A 19025-nucleotide genomic window follows, 5' to 3' on the forward strand; every position below is an offset into this window, starting at 1 on the left:
ACGTTTTATGTATTTTTTTTTCCGATTCTTGAATCGTGTGTTGAAATAAGTAATAATAAAGCAAAAGTGAAAAATCAATTAAATAGTGCTTGTGTTTATTGGCCAAATGACCGTCCAATAAGTATATTGTTTTCTTTGTGCATTATGCAGTAAATCTGAGGTTCTAATTCTACATAAATTAATCAGTATCAATGATTTAGTATAATACTCTCCCCGAGTAAGTGACTTTATGCCAAAGATAAAATCCATTTACAACACTATTAGAATAAATAAATAATAAAAATAAAGAAAAAAGCAGGTTCTAGCGAGGTTCGAACTCGCGACCTTCTGCGTGTAAAGCAGACGTGATAACCACTACACCATAGAACCGACAGATACCTTGCATTCTGAAATAAGTAATAGATGTTATTATTTATGAATGGCAGTCTGTCATATTGTACAGAACTAAATATTTAGAGATTTAATTTGAGTTATTTTACACGAGATTGCCTGTGGAATGACTGACGTTTAATAACAAAAGTGAAGTGCAACTGAATTAAAAATTCTCAGGACTATCTCCGCAACTTCACTTTATAGTATAGCCATATATTGTATTAGCCAAATATTATTACATTCTGTATCTCCTGTATTACCATCTCTATCTATGATATTTAATGCACCTGAGAAAGGCACAAACGACATTAAATGTAAAAAGTACTTTCTCTAAAAGAACCACATGGAAGAAACGGCGTGTCGCGATTACATATGGCAGGAACAGTGTATGTGTTGTGGTTACATACAAGTCATTCTTTAATGTCACAGTCACTGAAAAATGAAACTAAGATGTAGAGTAGATTAAAATATATCAATAAATAAATTATTAAATTAAATCGAGTGGTCACTAAATTACGTGTCTTTTGCAGCCACTAACATATAGGAATTAAATATACAGTGTAAGTACTCATAACGACACCGTCTAGTCATGTGACATAACACCGTTTCTTGCTGACGATCCACCTGGAAGATTTGCTGACAAGTATGTTACCTTTTCTAAACTGTTATCTCTGTTGTATGTCTAACGAAACATTGTATTAGATGTCGTTGACACTTTACATAAGTGTTTATACGTGATACAGTTCATAGCTAACATCAGCTTCAAACTACTGTTTTAATGTAACATATTGTATATAACGTAATACTTGTTGTCTACGGATATATATATATATATATATATATATATATATATATATATATATATATATATATATATCCGTAGACAACATAAATATATAGGGATTAGCAGTATCCTGCTTCTCCAACATACTGAGAATTCAGAAATTCATACTGAGCTACCCAGCAAAATTGTTAATTATTAATTTTATTACTAATTGACGATTCCCTGCCCTGTGTATATATATATATATATATATATATATATATATATATATATATATATATATATATATATATGAAGCTGTGTTGCGTTGGTGAACAGGTGTTAAAAATGTGATGAAATTTTTCGGTACTTTTTATTTACAGCAATGTTAAGAAATAAACGAAAGTGACTTATATAACAGTTTTCTTGTGTTATTAAATGACTAACACGGTTCTTCCGCAGTGTAATTATTTTAATTTCAATATTTGATCTCTGATCAAGTTATATGTCAAACACGACAATTCTGATATATATATGTAAAAGTGTGTGTAGATATGTTTATTATAAAATTTGACAGTCTACTCCGAGTTTTGCTCCACACTATTCGCAACTGTTGTAAACAGTCAATAATCTGACGTAAATTCAAATTTTGGTATAATAATATACGCATCTACAGACTTTACCTAACGTATTGAGTTCTGTTTGTACTGTGTACAATATATTTTTGTATACTTTATAACTCTTCCATTACGATATATATATGTTTTCAGCTACCAAGAATCGTTCCAATGGTTAGTCTGTTAGTTCCCTTCTCAGTCTCCTTGCATAAATGGGTGAATATATATATATATATATATATATATATATATATATTTATTTATTTATATATATATGTGTGTGTGTGTGTGTACTTTTTATATGCATGTTGATGTGATATCTAATATAATTATCAAGATTATGAAACAGTTGCAAACAAATGGAATAAACAACTACTCTCCCACTTTACTGTATCTATCTATCTATCTAGTTATCATCATCTTGTAATGTCCGTTTTCTATGCTGGCATTGGTTCAACGGTTTGACAGGAGCTGATAAGGCTAAGAGTCACACCATGTTCCAATGTCTGTTTTGGAATGATTTCTACTGCTGGATGCCCTTTCTAGTGCTAACCACTTTATAGAGTGTACTTGGTGCTTTTTATGTGACACCATCACCGATATGGTCACCAAGTACTTTGCAAAACAAAAAGGATAGCAAATATATATCCCACGTCGATGCCAGTGCCTCCCAACTGGCTCCCGTGCTAGTGGCACATAAAAAGCACCTTCCGAACATGGTTGATGCCAGTGCCTCCCAACTGGCTCCCGTGCCAGTGGCACATAAAAAGCACCTTCCGAACATGGTTGATGCCAGTGCCCCTGACTGGCTCCTGTGCTGGTGGCACGTAAAAAGCACCATCTAAACGTGGTTAATGCCAGTGCTGCCTGACTGGCTCCTGTGCCTGTGGCACGTAATAAGCATCCACTACGCTTGGAATGGTTGGCGTTAGGAAGGTGCAGCTTAATGACTTGCCAATCTTCAGTCAAACCGTCCAACCCACGTCAACATGGAAAATGGACATTAAACGATGATGATGATGTCAATATCATCATCATCATCATTGTCATTTAACATCCATGTTCTATGGTTTGATAGGTTCTGATGTGTTAAGAGACTACATTGTGTTCCACTGTCTACTTTGGCTTGGTTTATGTGGCTTGATGCCCTTCCTAACAAGTCACTTTATGGCATGTACTGGAAGCTTTTTCATCACACCAGCACTAATGGTGTCACCATGCAGCTTGAGAGATGTGGCTTTATGCTAGGAGATGAGGGCTTAAATATGAAAGAGGAGGCCAGAACACAACAGGTTTCTTTTCATTAGAGGAGTGATGTGGCTACTTACATTTAGAAGAGAGGGAGTGATTGATGTGGAGCGTGGAAGAGATAAAAATTGTGGTGATGAGGCATCTGTGTGGACTCTCAAGATACCAGGTGGGTAGAAGTGAATGAAGACAGAACTGGGAGTATTGATGGGTGGAGATTGCTAGAATGTATGGGAGAGTGAGAGATGGGGAATGAGTGCAACAGTGAATATTATGCATGAAGAACAAGTGTTGAGTGGATGGTAATTAGGAAAGGTAGGGAAGAGTAGGTGACAACTGTAGAGATTGGGCTGGATTGAGCGGTGGATGTAGTGAATGCTTGACTAGGGGTGGGGTGGCCAATGATGCATGGAAGTGAAGAGTAACAGAATGGTAATGGTGAGACAATAGACAGAAAGGATGAAAGAGAGAGAGAGAGAGAGAGAGACAAGTGATTGAGTAGGTTGCAAGAATGTAGGAAGGGGAGAGAAAGTCAAGTGTAGTGTCTGGGTAGAATGAGAGATGTATGGTTGTGTAGAATGTGAGATGATTTGGTGGCTTGGATGGGAGACAAAATATTGCTGGAGAGAACAGTATTAAGGATGAAGGATGGATATCAAATGAAATGGTTCCAGGAAGTGGGAAAGATTAATGGTAGCAAAGAAAAACCAGTGGTAGAGAGATGAAAGGTGGTGAAGGATTTCATGTCTTGCAAATATGTAAGAATAATTAGTGGTAGAAGTACCCATTAAGTAAATTGTTTGAAACTCTGGGATGATGGCGTGGAAGTTGTAGAGAACTTCAGTGATCAACGTAGTAATGGAAGGTAATTTTGCAAAAAAGCCAAACTAAGAACAACATGAATATGTTCAGGGAGTTATTGCTGCTGCTGTTGGCAGTAATAGGATTCTTTTTTGCATATGAAGTACAGTGGCACAATATAGTGAAATATGAGCATTTAATGTGGAAGATGTGTGAAGCTTTGGAAGAAATAAGGCGAGCAGATATCTAATGTTAGTGTGTATGAATGATGGAACAACGAATGAACTGAGAAAAAAAACTGAGAGTATGAAGAGGAATCAGCTGTGTGTCTTGTTCAAGAACACAACACACAGTCTGGTCCAAGAATCATGAAGTAGTGAGAGTTTGATTCCTAGACCAGACTGTGTGTTGTGTTCTTGAGCAAGACACTTTATTTTACATTGCTCCAGTTCAGTCAGCTGTAGAACTGAGTTGTGATGTCATTGGCACCAAGCTGTATCAGCTTTTGCTTTTCCTTTCGATAACGTCGGTGGCATGGAGAGGGAAGCTGGTAAGCATGGGTGACTGCTGGTCTTCCATAAACAACCATGCCCAGACTTGTGCCTTGCAGAGTAACTTTCTAGTTGCATTACCATGTTACATACAAAGAGAGTTTTTATCTTTAATAAGGTAGTGAATTGGCAGAATTGTTTGCACAATGGACAAAATGCTTAGCAGCATTTTGTCTGTCTTTATGATCTGTATTCAAATTCCACTGAGGTTGTCATTGCCTTTAATTGTTTCAGAGTCAATGAAATAAGTACCACTTAAGCTCTGGGTTTGATGTAATTGACTGGTCCCCACTCTCACAGTTGCCAGCTTTGTACCTATAATGGTAACGATGTGTGTGCATATCTTGTCGTGTTGGGCCATTGAACTCTGTACATTTTTTTCTTCTCTCTGCTTTTTTACCTCTTAATCCTTTCTCTCGAAGAGCATAAGACTTTCTATTATTATTATTATTAAAAAGCACCTTTCGAACATTGGGCCTCATGGAGGCAATTTGGCCAATGCCTGTGTTGCGTAACTAGCACTTGTGCTGGTTTTGTGCAGCTAGCATCTGTGTTGGTGGTACATGAAAAACACCTTTTGAGCGTTGGGCCTCACACATGGCTGTGACAAATGACCAAGACCTTCGGCAATATGAAATCATAGTCATGGTAAATACAGGTGTCATGCGACTGGTACCTGTGCCAATGACACATAAAAGCACCCATTACACTCTCAGAGTAGTTGATGTTAGGAAAGGGAAAATTAGACTGGAGTGTGCTGCAGCCCCTCAGCTTGCCAGTATGTATGTATTGGTTCATCCCATAAATGATGCATTTTTTTAATACTTTTTTTTATACTACTTTTATTTTTCAAAATTAAGATAAAGTTCTTTTTTAATGTAAAATATACTCTCCTTCACTTTCTACAATACTCTTCCAGCTATCTGGTTGACTTGCAAGGTCCCTCTTCCAAAACTTACTTGTCTGTGTCAAAAAATACTCCTCCAGTACTGTTCTGACCTTCTCTACAGAATTCATATTTTTTCTGTCCTAATGATTTTGAAGACTGCGTAATAAATGATAACCAGATAGGGCAATATCTGGTGAATATGGTGGGTGGCGCATCGTTTCCCATTCAAACTGCTCCAGTCTTTGGAATGTCATCCTCTCTGTATGTGGCCAAGCATTATCCTGATGGAAGAACACCTTGTCTTGAAACTAATGATGGCCATTTTCCTTCTAGCGCTGACTTAAGCTGCTCAGGCTGCTTGCAGTAGATCTCCTTTGTTATTGTTTGGTTTGGGTTTAAAAGTTCAAAGTGGACTAAACCTTTCATATCCCACCAAACAAATAACAATACCTTACTTGAATGAAGACCTTCTTTAGCCAGGGGTGCCAGTGTTTCTCCTTTCCCTAGCCACTGTCTTCAGCACTTGACATTTTTATAGAGAACCCATTTCTTGTCACCAGTCACTGTTCAGTCCAAAAAAGTTTCATTTGTGACATGTGACAGCAAAGAAGAGCACACATTCACTTTGTGTGCGATTAGACTCGGAAAGTTTGTGAGAAACCCATTGACCCAATTTGGTGACTTTTCTGATGGCATGCAAGTGTCGATGTATGGTTGAATGACCAAATCCAAGCTTCTCTGTTAGTTCCTCAACAGTTATGATAGGATTTTGTTCCACCAGGGTTTGCAGGACATCCTTGTTGAGCTCTACAGATCTTCCAGGATGAAGCTTGTCTTTTAGGCTGTAGTTTCCAGCTTGGAATTTCTGAAACCACTGTTGACACTGGCTTATGCTTATTGTCCGATCCGTATCATCATCATCATTTAACGTCCGCTTTCCATCCAAGCTGGCATGGGATGGACGGTTTGACTGATGGCTGGTGAGCCAGTAGGCTGCACCAGGCTCCAATCCGATCTGGCAATGTTTCTACAGTTGGATGCCCTTCCTAATGCCAACCACTCTGAGAGTGTAGTGGGGCCAATCAGCACGGGATCCAGTCACGTGGCACTGGCAATGACCATGCTCAAATAGTGCTTTTTATGTGCCACCAGTACTGACCAGTCAGCCGGCACTGGCATTGACCATGCTCGAATGGTACCTTCTATGTACCACTGGCATGGGAGCCAGTCAGGTGGCACTGGCATCGACCACACTCGAATGGTGCTTTTTACATGCCACCAGCACGGGTGCCAATCAGGCGGTACTGTCATTGGCCATGACAACGACTTCACTTGCTTCAACAGGTCTTCGCAAGCACAGATTATTGCCCAATGATTGAAGGGTGTTCTTAAATGGGCTGGTTATGCTGACTGGCCTAGGCCACGGTTACGGTCTCACTCGGTTTGCCAGGTCTTCTCAAGCACAGCATATCTCCAAAGGTCTTGGTCACTTGTCATCGCCTCGGTGAGCCCCAATGTTCGAAGGTCATGCTTCACCACCTCATCCCAGGTCTTTCTAGGTCTACCTCTTCCACAGGTTCCCTCTACTGCTAGGGTGTGACACTTTTTCACACAGCTGTCCTCATCCATACCCAACACATGACCATACCAGCGCAGTCATCTCTCTTGCATACCACATCTGATGCTTCTTATGTCCAACTTTTCTCTCAGGGCGCTTACACTCTGTTGTGTATGCACATTGGCATTACACATCCATTGATGCATACTAGCTTCATTCCTTGCAAGCTTATGCATGTCCTCAGCAGTCACGGCCCTTGTATGTTATATGTATGTATGTATTGGGTCATCCCATACATGCATCATACATGTATGGGATGACCCATACAGTCTTTTACTCTGCGTCACACAGTCTTTTACTATGAGCGAGAGGCCCTTTGTTACCAGCAGAGGTAGGAGCTCTCTGGATTTTGCCCAACCTATTTTTATTCTAGCAGTTACACCCCCGCTACTGACTTGGTCACCTAGGTAACAGAAGCTATCAACTACTTATAGTTTTTCCCCCTGGAATGTCACAGAAGCTGTTTTCTGCACATTTCCAGTGTTTACTGCCCCTGAGCATTTGCCACACACAGGTCATGAGCACAAAGAAGCTCCCAGGGGTATCCTGTCTTGAATTCTTCTGTTATTGCCTGGAGGACTATGATGAATAAGAGGGGGCTGAGGACTGATCCTTGGTGGACCCCTACTCCTACGCAGAATTCTTCACTGTATTCGTTGCTAACCTTCACCTTACTGACAGCGTCCCTGTACATGGCTTGTACAGCTCTCACTAACCACTCATCTATCCCTAGTTTCTGCATTGATCACCAGATAAGGGACTGGGGGACTCTGTCAAAGGCTTTCTCCTTGTCAACGTAAACCAGGTACTGAGGTTTATCTTTGGCTAGGTATTTCTCCTGCAGCTGCAGCAGTTAGCTTTATCTACCAAAGTACTGTCAATTCAGATAGCTGGTCCCTCTGTTGGGTCGACATTTGGCAGACTCTTTTTCCCAGAGTCTATATCCCCCTCTATTTTGTCAAAAGCTTCGAGTAAAACGTCTCTAAATCTCTGTCCATTCACAGGATCCTTAAGCTTCCAGACCCTTCTCCTCTATGCTGGTCATCTTCTGGGCATCCATTTAGCCCTGATCCTGAAGTCGCTAACTACTAATCTATGTTGAGGGGTACATTCTTCGCCTGGGAAAGTTTTGGCATTTATAAGTAGCCATCTTTCCTGTTTCCTGGCAAGGATGTAATCAATTTGACTAGTGTGTCCACCAGATTGGTTGGTTAATAGGTGGCTGGCAGGTTTCCTGAAGTTAGTATTACAAACCATAAGATCATTTGCATCGCAGAACTCCAGCAGCCTGGTTCCCTCTTCATTGTGGGAACCAAAACCATAGCCTCCATGTATACCATGGAAAACCCCTGTCATTCATCAACAAGGTAGTCTGCAAGAGGGTGTCATAAAATCAGTCTTTCTGTTCATCAGGTAACCCCGGTTGAGGGGCATAGGCCAAGATAATGGTTGCTAAACCATGTTGCAGCACTAATCTAATCTATTTTATCACAGATTCCGACTACCTCGATTACCTTATCAACCTATTTCTCCACAAGAGTATACCCACACCCCCAACCCCGTCAGTGTTCCCTGCCCAGAAAATCTTGTACTTATGCTCTTCGCCTGTGAGGAACCTAGCAGAACTTCCTCTCCACCTTACTTCTTGGATGCAGCACAAATCTACATGTCTCTGTTTAGACACCTCAATAATCTCACTAGACCTACCTTTCAGTGTGCCAACGTTAAGTATACCAACCCTGAGGGTGTGGGAGGTGTGGGCCTGTGAGACCTTGAGACAAGGGATAGCATGTTGATGCAGGTAGTTTATCCCATCCTTCTCTGACTTTTAGTTCATGCAATTGAAAAAACCGCATTATTTATGAGATGGCCCAATATATGTGTGTGTGTGTGTGTCATTGTGTTTGTGTTTGTCCTGCACCACTACTTGACATGATCATTTTCATCATCATCATCCTGTTGTGTTGTTTTCACTCTTATCCTCTCCACCTTCTCTCATTGTCATCTACATTCAAACTGTTCCTTTTTAACTTTCTATTGCAGGTATTCAACATATTCTGGGGTTTATACTGCTACAGAAATTGTTTTTACTTGTTTTAAACACCATCTGCTCTCAAAATGGTGTTAGCCGACCTTGGGAGAAAAATTACTTCTGCCCTGCGCTCTTTAAGCCATGCCACAGTTATAAACAAAGAGGTAAGAAATTATTATTATTGTTATTATTATTGACTAGCAGTGCATCCAGGTGTTATGACCTACAAGCACATTGTATTATTTGTTCCTTTCTTATGGGCAGAATCGGCACAGCTGATATATAGTTAATGGAATAATGGAAGTTATTTTTTGTTTAATAGTGAAAGGTGAGGGTACAATTTGTATGGGCTTGCATGGAAGTGCTTTCTGTTCTTAAGAAGGATCAGAAACTATGTATTATTTCATCATATAAACGGGGGTTAATACGATTTTGTCCAGAAATCACGTTTTTAAAATTTTAATTTTCCGTTATCCCCACTGCAATTTCTTAATTTGTAACTTGTTTTCAAATTTTTTTTTTTGTTATCTACATAGAAAAATACCGAGATTATGAATCTGGGAAATATATATATATGAGGTGATAGGTAAAATTCGTAAAGATTCGTACTCTCTGTTTTTCCTCCATGGATTACCAAGAACAGACATCTAAAAAAAAGTAAAAAATGAATTTTGTGTGGAGAGGGAGAAAATTAGAATATTGAGAATATGTTTGTGGGTGAAATTCGAATCTCCTGTATCGTAAACATAAGAATTGGAAGAAATTTAGGAAAAATAATAAGGGCGGGGACAGAAATGTCACTTTGGACATGCTAGAAAGAAGAGGTAAAGGACAGAATTTCTGGGGAAACTTCCTTTTAAGTTAATGTCGAAGATCAGGTTTAAAAAGATCATTTCCATTGGATTTGAGCCGTAAATTTGCACATGCACACTGCAAGAATTAACATAATTTGTACAGAAGTTTTACCTAGAGTGTGTGTGTGTATGTGTGTGTGTGTGTGTGTGTCAAAGGAAGTTATTTTATGGCATTCTTTCATTGGAAGAAGCAAAGTTGTCAACTCAACATATATGGGATCATATGATTGTTTGTTAATTTCCGTAAAATTGTTTTAATTTCTGTATGCTTTGAAGAGAGCAGAAATTGAAAGAGAGGTTAAAGTGAAAAGATGACATTTGCTTTGAAGTGAGAGGAGAAAGTGTAAGATGTATATAAAATGGACATGAGAGAAAGAGAGAGTGAGTGAGTGAAGGTGTATGTTGTGATGTATGGATTTTTTTGCATGTATGTGCAAGTGGCACTCAGTCTTTCTCTCTCTCTCTCTCTCTCTCACACATCTTTCATATACATGCAAATAGGCAGAGGTAAAGAATACACACACCACCTGTTTTTGACATAACCCTAACCTTAAACACCTGGAGTGCGTATCCTTGACCTTCGCCCCTAAATACATATGCATACATCTTTTTTTGTGTATGAGAGAGAGTGAGGCTGTATTTCCTCATAACATATAGAAAAATTGATGTCTTTTAATGCAATTTTTTTGGTTGTGACTTATTTTAATACAATATTTATGTGTACATTTTAATAAATGCTTGTCTGAGTAGAATTCTACGCATGTGTGAAACATCGGACAAAAGTAATACATTAGAAGCAAATCAAAATATTGTCCAAAAATGACCTCAAAATTGTGTAACCCAATCTAGTTGCTGAGGTTATTTTAGTTGTAAAAAAAGATTTGTTGAGTCAAAAACATAGCTTATTTGGTAGATAGATAATAAGCAGCTTTCTTTATTACCATACAGATGTGACTAATTCGAAGAAACATTACTTTCATTATTCACACATCATCACTCTCGTAATGCAACACTTTGTAATTTTGGTTCAAATTGAAAGTGTGAAACTATTTTCATTTTCTAATGAAACCTGGTTGTTGTAGCGAAGTGTATTCGAAATAACTATAGCTGGTTATTGAGATAACATTGAAATATGTAAATGAAAATAAAGTTTATTTGACGTGTGGAATTGATTTGATTGTTCTGGAAGGTGGAAAGCTGGCAAAATCGTTAGAATGCTGGGCAAAATGCTTGAGCGGTATTTTGCTTGTCTTTACATTCTGAGTTCAAATGCTGCCGGGGTCAACTTTGCCTTTCATCCTTTTAGGGTCAATAAATTAAGTACATGTGAGACACTGGGGTTGATGTAATCGACTGGTCCCCTTCCCCGAAATTTCAGGCCTTGTGCCTATAGTAGAAAGGATTTGATTATTCAGGTCTTAACATCAGCTGGTAAGAAGTCATTTGACGACACCCTTTTGTTTGTAATTGGCTATCCTGTTCCAGGTTCAATCCAAAGAGTATTGAAATAATTCCCATCTTGTCCATTCCACAGAATAAGAGTATACTGGAGAGCATCCTAAAAGGGATGAGTCTGTGAAGCATGTTTAAGTTTGTTATCTTGAGCACGAATGAGAATATCATGATTTTCAATGGGATCACCAACCATAAGGATGGCTACTTCATTAGAACTGGGCTCATTAAAAAGTGTAAACTGAAATCAAAATCGAATTAAACTCGACGACTGGCACCCATGCCAACGTCGTCTCCTTCATTGGAAACGAAACTCAGCTTGCGAAGACCTATTGGGGCAAGCAAAAGTGAAACCGTCATGGCACCTGTGCCCAGCATCGCCTTCCTGGCACGTGTAAAGACATTCGAGCGAGATCGTTGCCAGTGCTGCCGAACTGGCTCCTGTGCAGGTAGCACGTAAAATACACCATTTTGAGCGTAGCCGTTGCCAATACCGCCTGATAGGCCTTCGTGCCGGTGGCACATAAAAGCACCCACTACACTCTCTGAGTGGTTGGCGTTAGGAAGGGCATCCAGCTGTAGAAACTCTGCCAAATCAGATTGGAGCCTGGTGTAGCCATCTGGTTTCACCAGTCCTCAGTCAAATCGTCCAACCCATGCTAGTATGGAAAGCGGACGTTAAACGACGACGACGACGATGATGTTCTTTACTATAGTTTACTAAAGATGTAACGAATGCAGAAACACTCACACACTCATAGAATTGATAATATTGAAAACAACAAAACGTACACACATAAAGTTCAAGCAAAATGAAATGTAGTCAATATAGGTGCAAAACATACTTTCTGTAGCATAATTATGCTATAAAAAAAATGGAAAGTCACCAATTTAGCAAAAATTACTATGTGTCACCAATGTAAGAAAGTACAGAAAGTCAACATTTATGTGGAACATTTACTAAATGTTATAAAATTCACGATTGAATGAATGGCACGGTGAAGAAAGTGAAAGTCCAAGAAAATTCAGAAGACATAATTCAATTTTTCTTACAAAAATAATTTATTTTACAATTTTGAAATAAACGTTGAACCAAGTGTATAAAAAGGAAGATGCTGTTGTTGTCAATGTTAATTTAAAATATTTGCTGAAGGATGTATGTAGCAAGATATAAATTAATTTGATATTACTATATATTTTTGAACTGTGTAACGTTATAGGCTGTAGAATAAATACTGACTAACACAGTAAAACAGTTGTGCGACGTTGATACTCACAGTGATGAAGAATACAAGGACTGTTAAAAAGAAACGTTATCCTGAAACTGGTTAGGAGTGGAATAACATTTCTGTAATTATATTGAAAGAGTCACTGAGGCTTTCTACTTCGCCAAGTTCCCGAATTTGTTATAATAACCAGAATAATATTTTTTTCCCGATATATTTGCGAGTATTGTGAGTGGTGTTAAAATCAGCGAAATCTTCATGTTGATACTACTTGAAAGTGAACGTTGTTGTTTGTTTGAAGTCCAGGCCACAAGTAAACTTAATATCAGCATGTTGTGAGTGGGGAGTTACATACATAAACTAAAAGACACACACATGTACATTAATGCACACCTGAAGCCTATCTCTGTCCCTGTGTGTGTCTGTTTCTGTCTTTAGATGTGTGTGTCAGTTGTCATAAAAATGTATATATACTGTGACACACACCATCACACACATATACTTGTCAGTCATTGGCCTAACATAGGTAACGAACACGCGAACACACTCATATAGAAAATGTGATGTCATCGTCATTGTGGTGGTGATATAAAATGTCGTTTATGATGTGACTAAAAGAAAAATGACAATGTTAAATTTTTGAAATGCAAATATGTGAATGAAAATATAGTTTAGTAACATACGCACACACACACATTGCTATGTTCCGAGTTCAAATTCCACTGAGGTTGACTTTGCCTTTCATCCTTTTGGAATCAATGCGATCAATTATCTCCTTTCCCTCAAATTCCAGGCCTTGTGCCTATAGTAAAAAGGATTATTATTATTGTTAAAAAGCATCATATTGGTGAACTCATTTGAATGTCAGACAAAATGCATGTTGTGCTATTTGTCCTGGCTTTTTACATTCTGTGTACAAATCTCAACAAGGTTAACTTTGCATTTAATTTTCCTGGAGTTGATAAAATAAAAAAACAAGTTAAGCACTGGGGCAGTGGGGTCATTGCAATCAATTTATCTCATTGGTAGCCTTTGATAATTCTTCATTTGCTTCTAAATTGTTGTACCAAGTTATCTTTCTTTTGCTAACAACCATGGAAATAATGATGGTGTGATTCTTCATGTTGCCAGAGCATGTATTATGTGTGTGTATGTATACCCACACACACCTATATATATATATATATATATATATATGTATACCTGTTTTCTTTGTTCAGACAAGATTGCTACTACAACTTTAGTTCTACTGTTTCTTATACAATTTATCTTCAGTCATTCTTGAAAATTTTAACCTAACAATCCATAATCCCAGTTGATGTTGCAGCTACTACTTTTCTACAAAAAAAAAAAAAGAAATTATTTATTCAGTCATCTTTTAAATAGTTTCCAGATATTACTGTAGAATGTTATAGTCTTCTGTAGTTATATTGCAACACAATGATATTTTCTTTCTGTTCAAGGTTCTAGATGGAATGCTTAAAGAAATTTGTGCTGCTCTTTTGGAAGCTGATGTTAATGTGATATTAGTAAAAGAACTTAGAGAAAATGTCAGGTAAAGTCATGTGACAACCAAACTTTTTTTTTGTTTTGATTGTTTGTGAAACAGCAAAGGAAGAATGTGAAGAGTTTACAAATATCATAGTGAGTTTGTATATGTTTCAGTGATATGTTTATTGGGACGTGTTCCATCATTTTTAATATTGGTTAAAACTAGGCAGTGAGCTGGCAGAATCGTTAGCATGCTGGCTAAAATGCTTAGCAGCTCATGATCTGCCTTTACATTCTGAGTTCAAATTCTACCAAGGTCGACTTTGTCTTTCATCTTTTTGGGAATCGATAAAATAAATATCAGTTGGGCAATGGTAGGGTTGATGTAATCAACTTACCTCGTCCCTTGAACTTGCTAGCCTTGTGTCAAAATTTGAAACCAGTATTGATTAAAACTTTAAAAAAAAAAATGGCAGACAGGATAAAGCTGTGAAAAATTTTGATGATTTTACTCAAATTGTTGATGTGTTCAAAAACAAACTCATGTATCTGAAATGCTTATGTACTTTTTAATCATTATCTTATATTATTTCATCATTGTTGTGTATTCTTTCAGTCATGTTTTATTCTTATCATCATTATGTACTTCTGCTTGTTGATTTCAGATCTGTGATAGATTTTGATGAAATGGCAGGAGGTTTAAACAAAAGGCGTATGATTCAGTCAGCTGTTTTTAAAGAGTTAATGAAGGTTTGATTTTTTCTGGTTTTTTAATTTTCTTTGAGTAAATTAAAAAAAAAATATTAACATCACAATAGTAGTAATGAACAGGATGTTTAACTGCATCCAGCACTGAGACCCCAGCATAGAATTTCAAGAAGCCTTAGAAGTGTGGAGTACCCCTTAGTCACCTGTACTTCCAGGTCCATCTCTGGTCTGGGGTGGTAGCATCTGTCAAAAGCCCCAATCATGGATCAGATCACAGAAAATGGTCCTGTGGCTGAGGCATACAAGACGATATAATGCCCTAAGTGTATTTTTAATGTTTACCATTACTCTTCTACAGTGTAATTGTTTTATATGTAGTATATAAATAGAAGGGGTACTCAGTATTTGGAGCAGGGTTTATTTTTGGTCATCATTTTGTTGTCTGAAACAATGCAGAAAGCAAGAAACTCAGATCAGCAATGAAATATACTTGATAAAAATCATTAACGTGATTTTTATCCTTATAGTATAGTCTTTTATATATACTATATATAGCTTAGTCACCCGTATTGCAAAAAGCTTGGTTGTGGAAAATTTAAATGTTTTTAAATAATTATGTCCAGATTAAAAGGGGTGTTGGATCATCAGCTGTCAGAAAATGGGTGAAATGAAAACAGTGAGAAAGAGACTGAGTGAGTTGCAACTTAGACTCTTGTTAGACCTCATCAGTTCCTTAATGTGTCTTTCTTTTCCACTTGTAGCTTATTGATCCTAAAGTGCGTGCATGGCAGCCAAGCAAGGGCAAATCTAATGTGATCATGTTTGTTGGATTACAAGGAAGTGGTAAGACAACTACATGTACAAAGGTAAGTTCATTCAACAAGTTGTTTGCCGAATCATTTAAAAAAATTTTCTTTAATGTTTTTAGTGGGATCATCTTAATATTTGATGAGCCACCACTTCATCTTCATTTGTCAGATGCTATGGGTGGTGCATGACAACAACTCTATACATCTTGATCCTGTACCATCTCATAAGGGAAGCTCAGTGTTTTCGGATCTGGATTAATCTCTTCTTCCTTTACTTACTTTCATGACAGTCACATTTCACCACCAAGATTCTTTAAATTATTTCTACAAAATTGAAGGAATCGGTAACATTTAACAAGAAGTTGATGTCATCATCATCACAGGCTAATGAGGAATCCTGTACCTTGACACTTGAGCTATCAGAAATAACTGCCACATTTGCCTCATATAACAATTTAATATCTCAAGCGAAAGATCAGATACAGTGGATAATATGTTCCTAGATACACAATGCCTGAAAAGAATAGACAGGATGATGACATCTGGAATGTTGCTCTGTTGTATCTGAGCTAACTTGGGTTTAGATGCAACAATAATATTCCAAACAGTATCAAATATCATCGTCATTTAATGTCCGTTTTCCATGCTAGCATGGGTTGGACGATTTGACTGAGGACTGGTGGACCAGGAGGCGACACCAGGCTCCAATCAGAGTTTCTACAGCTGGATGCCCTTCCCAACGCCAACCACTCGGAGAGTGTAGTGGATGCTTTTACGTGCCACCGGCACGAGGGCCAGTCAGGCGGGTACTGGCAACGGCCACGCTTGAAATGGTGTATTTTATGTGCCACCCGCACAGGAGCCAGTTCGGCAGCACTGGCAACGATCTCGCTCGGATGTCTTTTCACGTGCCACTGGCACAAGTGCCAGGAAGGCGACACTGGTGCTATTTACATGCCACTGGCCCAGAAGCCAGACAGCTGCTCTGGCAACGATCACGCTTGGACGGTGCTCTTAGTGCTCCACTGGTACAGGTGCCATAAAATATTATTGTAAAGTACAATTACAACTGTGTAATTGATATTAGTATGTTACTTATTGTAATGCCACCCTCTGTTCTCTTAATATTGGTTTCAAATTTTGGCACAAAGCCAGCAAGTTTTGGGGAAGAGACTAGTTGAGTACATTGACCTCTGTGTTCAACTGGTGCTTATTTTATCATCCCCTCCAGGAGAAAAGGGAGAGTTGACCTTGGTGGAATTTGAACTCAGAATGTAAAGATGGCTGAAACGCTGCTAAGCATTTTGCCCCATGTGCTAACAATTCTGCCAGCTCACCACCTTCCCAGCTGTCTTAATATTAACCACCAATATAGCTATGTGGTTACAGTATTCGTTTCAGAATCCCAAGGTCTTAGGTTTGATCCCCATTGTGTGACACCTTGGGCAAGTATCTTTTGCAGGGGTTCCCAAACATATTCTTCCTATGTACCCTTTCAACATGTCTTGCATTGTTGGTGTATCACTTCATGTCTGGCATTGTTAGTGTATCCATTCATTTTGTCTGGGAGTGTTGAGTAACCCTTCATCATGTTTAGCAATGTTGGCATTTGCTATATATATATATATATATATATATATGAAGAATATCATCATCATATATATATATATATATATATATATATATGAAGAATATCATCATCATCTTCATTTAATATCCATTTTTCATGTTGCATGTGTTGGATGGTTTGATAGAAGCTGGCTAGGAAGAAGGCTGCACCAGACTTCATTGTTTGTTTGGGCATGGTTTTTGTAGCTGGATGCCCTTCCTAACACCAACCACCTTACAGTGAGGGAAAATAAGTGGGTACTATAGAATAGACAATAGACATGTATTATCTGGTAGGAATTTAATTTTATTTAGAGTTCAAATCCTTCTGTGGACAACTTATACTTCCAGGAGCGATAAAGGACCAGTTAAGTACTGGGAGTGGTATAAATGACTCTCCTCCCTAAAAATTTCTGACCTTGTGCCTATATAAGAAAGCAATTTCATTACATTTAATGTTAAAATTTTGGAGATGCTGAATACCTTTTGTTCACAATGATGAGTGTACAAGGACTGCAAAAGGCTCTTGCCACATATTTTAGATACATACGTTACACTTTGTTGTTTACAATTACTTTAAAATTCCCATGATTTTTTTCAAACCTCATGTTTGGAAGCCCATTAAATATATATATATATATATATATATATACTGGAGCCTGGTGTTGCCATCCGGTTTCACCAGTCCTCAGTCAAATCGTCCAACCCATGCTAGCATGGAAAGCGGACGTTAAACGATGATGATGATATACACACACACACACATATGTATATAAAATCATCACCAGTGTTTATTTGTCTGGTAGCCTTAGCAAAAGAGGTTGTGTTTGAACCAGATTGAAAGGGCTGAAAACAGATATTTTCCTCTTTGGCCAAGCCCTCATTAATTTTTTTTAGTTTCACTTGAAAAGAAAAATGAAGAGGATAAAGTACTGCCTCTCAGCAATTTTGTTGAAAGATAGGTGAATGTGGCAAGAACGGTCTGAGTGAACTGGCCTACTCTAAGCATGCACCTGTAGATGATGTGAAGAGAGCACTTGCCCTAGTGATCAGGGCAACTGTGTTTTTGTAACATTTCCACTAGCAGCCCTAAGAAGTCTCCCACTTATGGGGAATCAATCTTTGTTAGTATTTATATTGTTACTGTTTTTGTTTTTTCATGCTTCTTTATGTAACCCCACATCATATTGATCTGTATATCATCCCCAAATATTTTTTGTAAACCCTTGTAGTGAATAAAGAAAACATTATTATTTTTTTTATTATCATTATTAGCTGGCCTATTATTATCATAAGAAAGGTTGGAAAACCTGTCTTATCTGTGCTGACACATTTCGTGCTGGTGCCTTTGATCAGCTGAAGCAAAACGCCACAAAAGCTAGGATACCGTTTTATGGGAGGTAAGTAAACCTTTTGATTTTATTGTAACCTTTACATTCAATCCCTGTAAAGAATTGATAGATGTTATTTACCAATTTGTTGTCTTGAAGCTATTCTAAATATCACAGGAACTGTCTTCTCTCCTACCTCTATTTACTGGGATAATGTTTAGTTGTCCAAAATATAAAGGGACTGGTATGTTAAAAGAATACTGTGTTATGTGATATTATCATTACTCAGTGTCTTTATTGGTTGAGGCTCATATCATCTAAGTATCCTCCTCTTTTTTGTCTACATGTTTCATTCTTCTTTATCACTTCCATCTCTGTTGGTTTAAATAAAACCTATATTTCTTGAGCACTGCACCAGACTACAGTCTGATTTGGTTTGGTTTCTAACACCAACCACTTCATAGTGTACTGGGTCCCTTTTACATGTCACTGGCACAGGTGCCTTTTACGTATCTCTGGCATGGGTGCATTTCATATGTAACCGGCACAGGTGCCTCTTATGTTTCACTGGGACAGGTACCTTTTATGCGTCACCGGCATGGACACCTTGTATGTGTCACTGACACTGGCCACAACTAAGATTTCATTCAGCTTG

At 38.0% G+C, this 19025-nt stretch overlaps 1 protein-coding gene and 1 non-coding gene across 2 annotated transcripts in view; one reads left to right on the top strand and one right to left on the bottom strand.

The window, feature by feature from the left end:
- Positions 1-296: 296 nt before the first annotated feature.
- Trnav-uac (transfer RNA valine (anticodon UAC)) lies at positions 297-369 on the bottom strand. The gene has a single exon. It is a non-coding gene; the product is annotated as a tRNA-Val (tRNA).
- A 596-nt stretch (positions 370-965) lies between these two features.
- Positions 966-19025, top strand: part of LOC106874258 (signal recognition particle subunit SRP54) — a 33961-nt gene continuing 15901 nt past the window's right edge. Inside the window, exons 1-6 of the mRNA XM_014921917.3 lie at positions 966-1015; positions 8903-9055; positions 13887-13978; positions 14580-14664; positions 15384-15488; positions 18315-18439. Of these exons, the coding sequence (XP_014777403.1) occupies positions 8978-9055; positions 13887-13978; positions 14580-14664; positions 15384-15488; positions 18315-18439 (485 nt within the window). The 5' untranslated portion in view covers positions 966-1015; positions 8903-8977. The remainder of the gene's footprint in view (positions 1016-8902; positions 9056-13886; positions 13979-14579; positions 14665-15383; positions 15489-18314; positions 18440-19025) is intronic.

Source organism: Octopus bimaculoides, chromosome 11, assembly GCF_046866305.1.
Source record: "Octopus bimaculoides isolate indiv1 chromosome 11, ASM4686630v1, whole genome shotgun sequence".
NCBI lineage: Eukaryota > Metazoa > Mollusca > Cephalopoda > Octopoda > Octopodidae > Octopus > Octopus bimaculoides.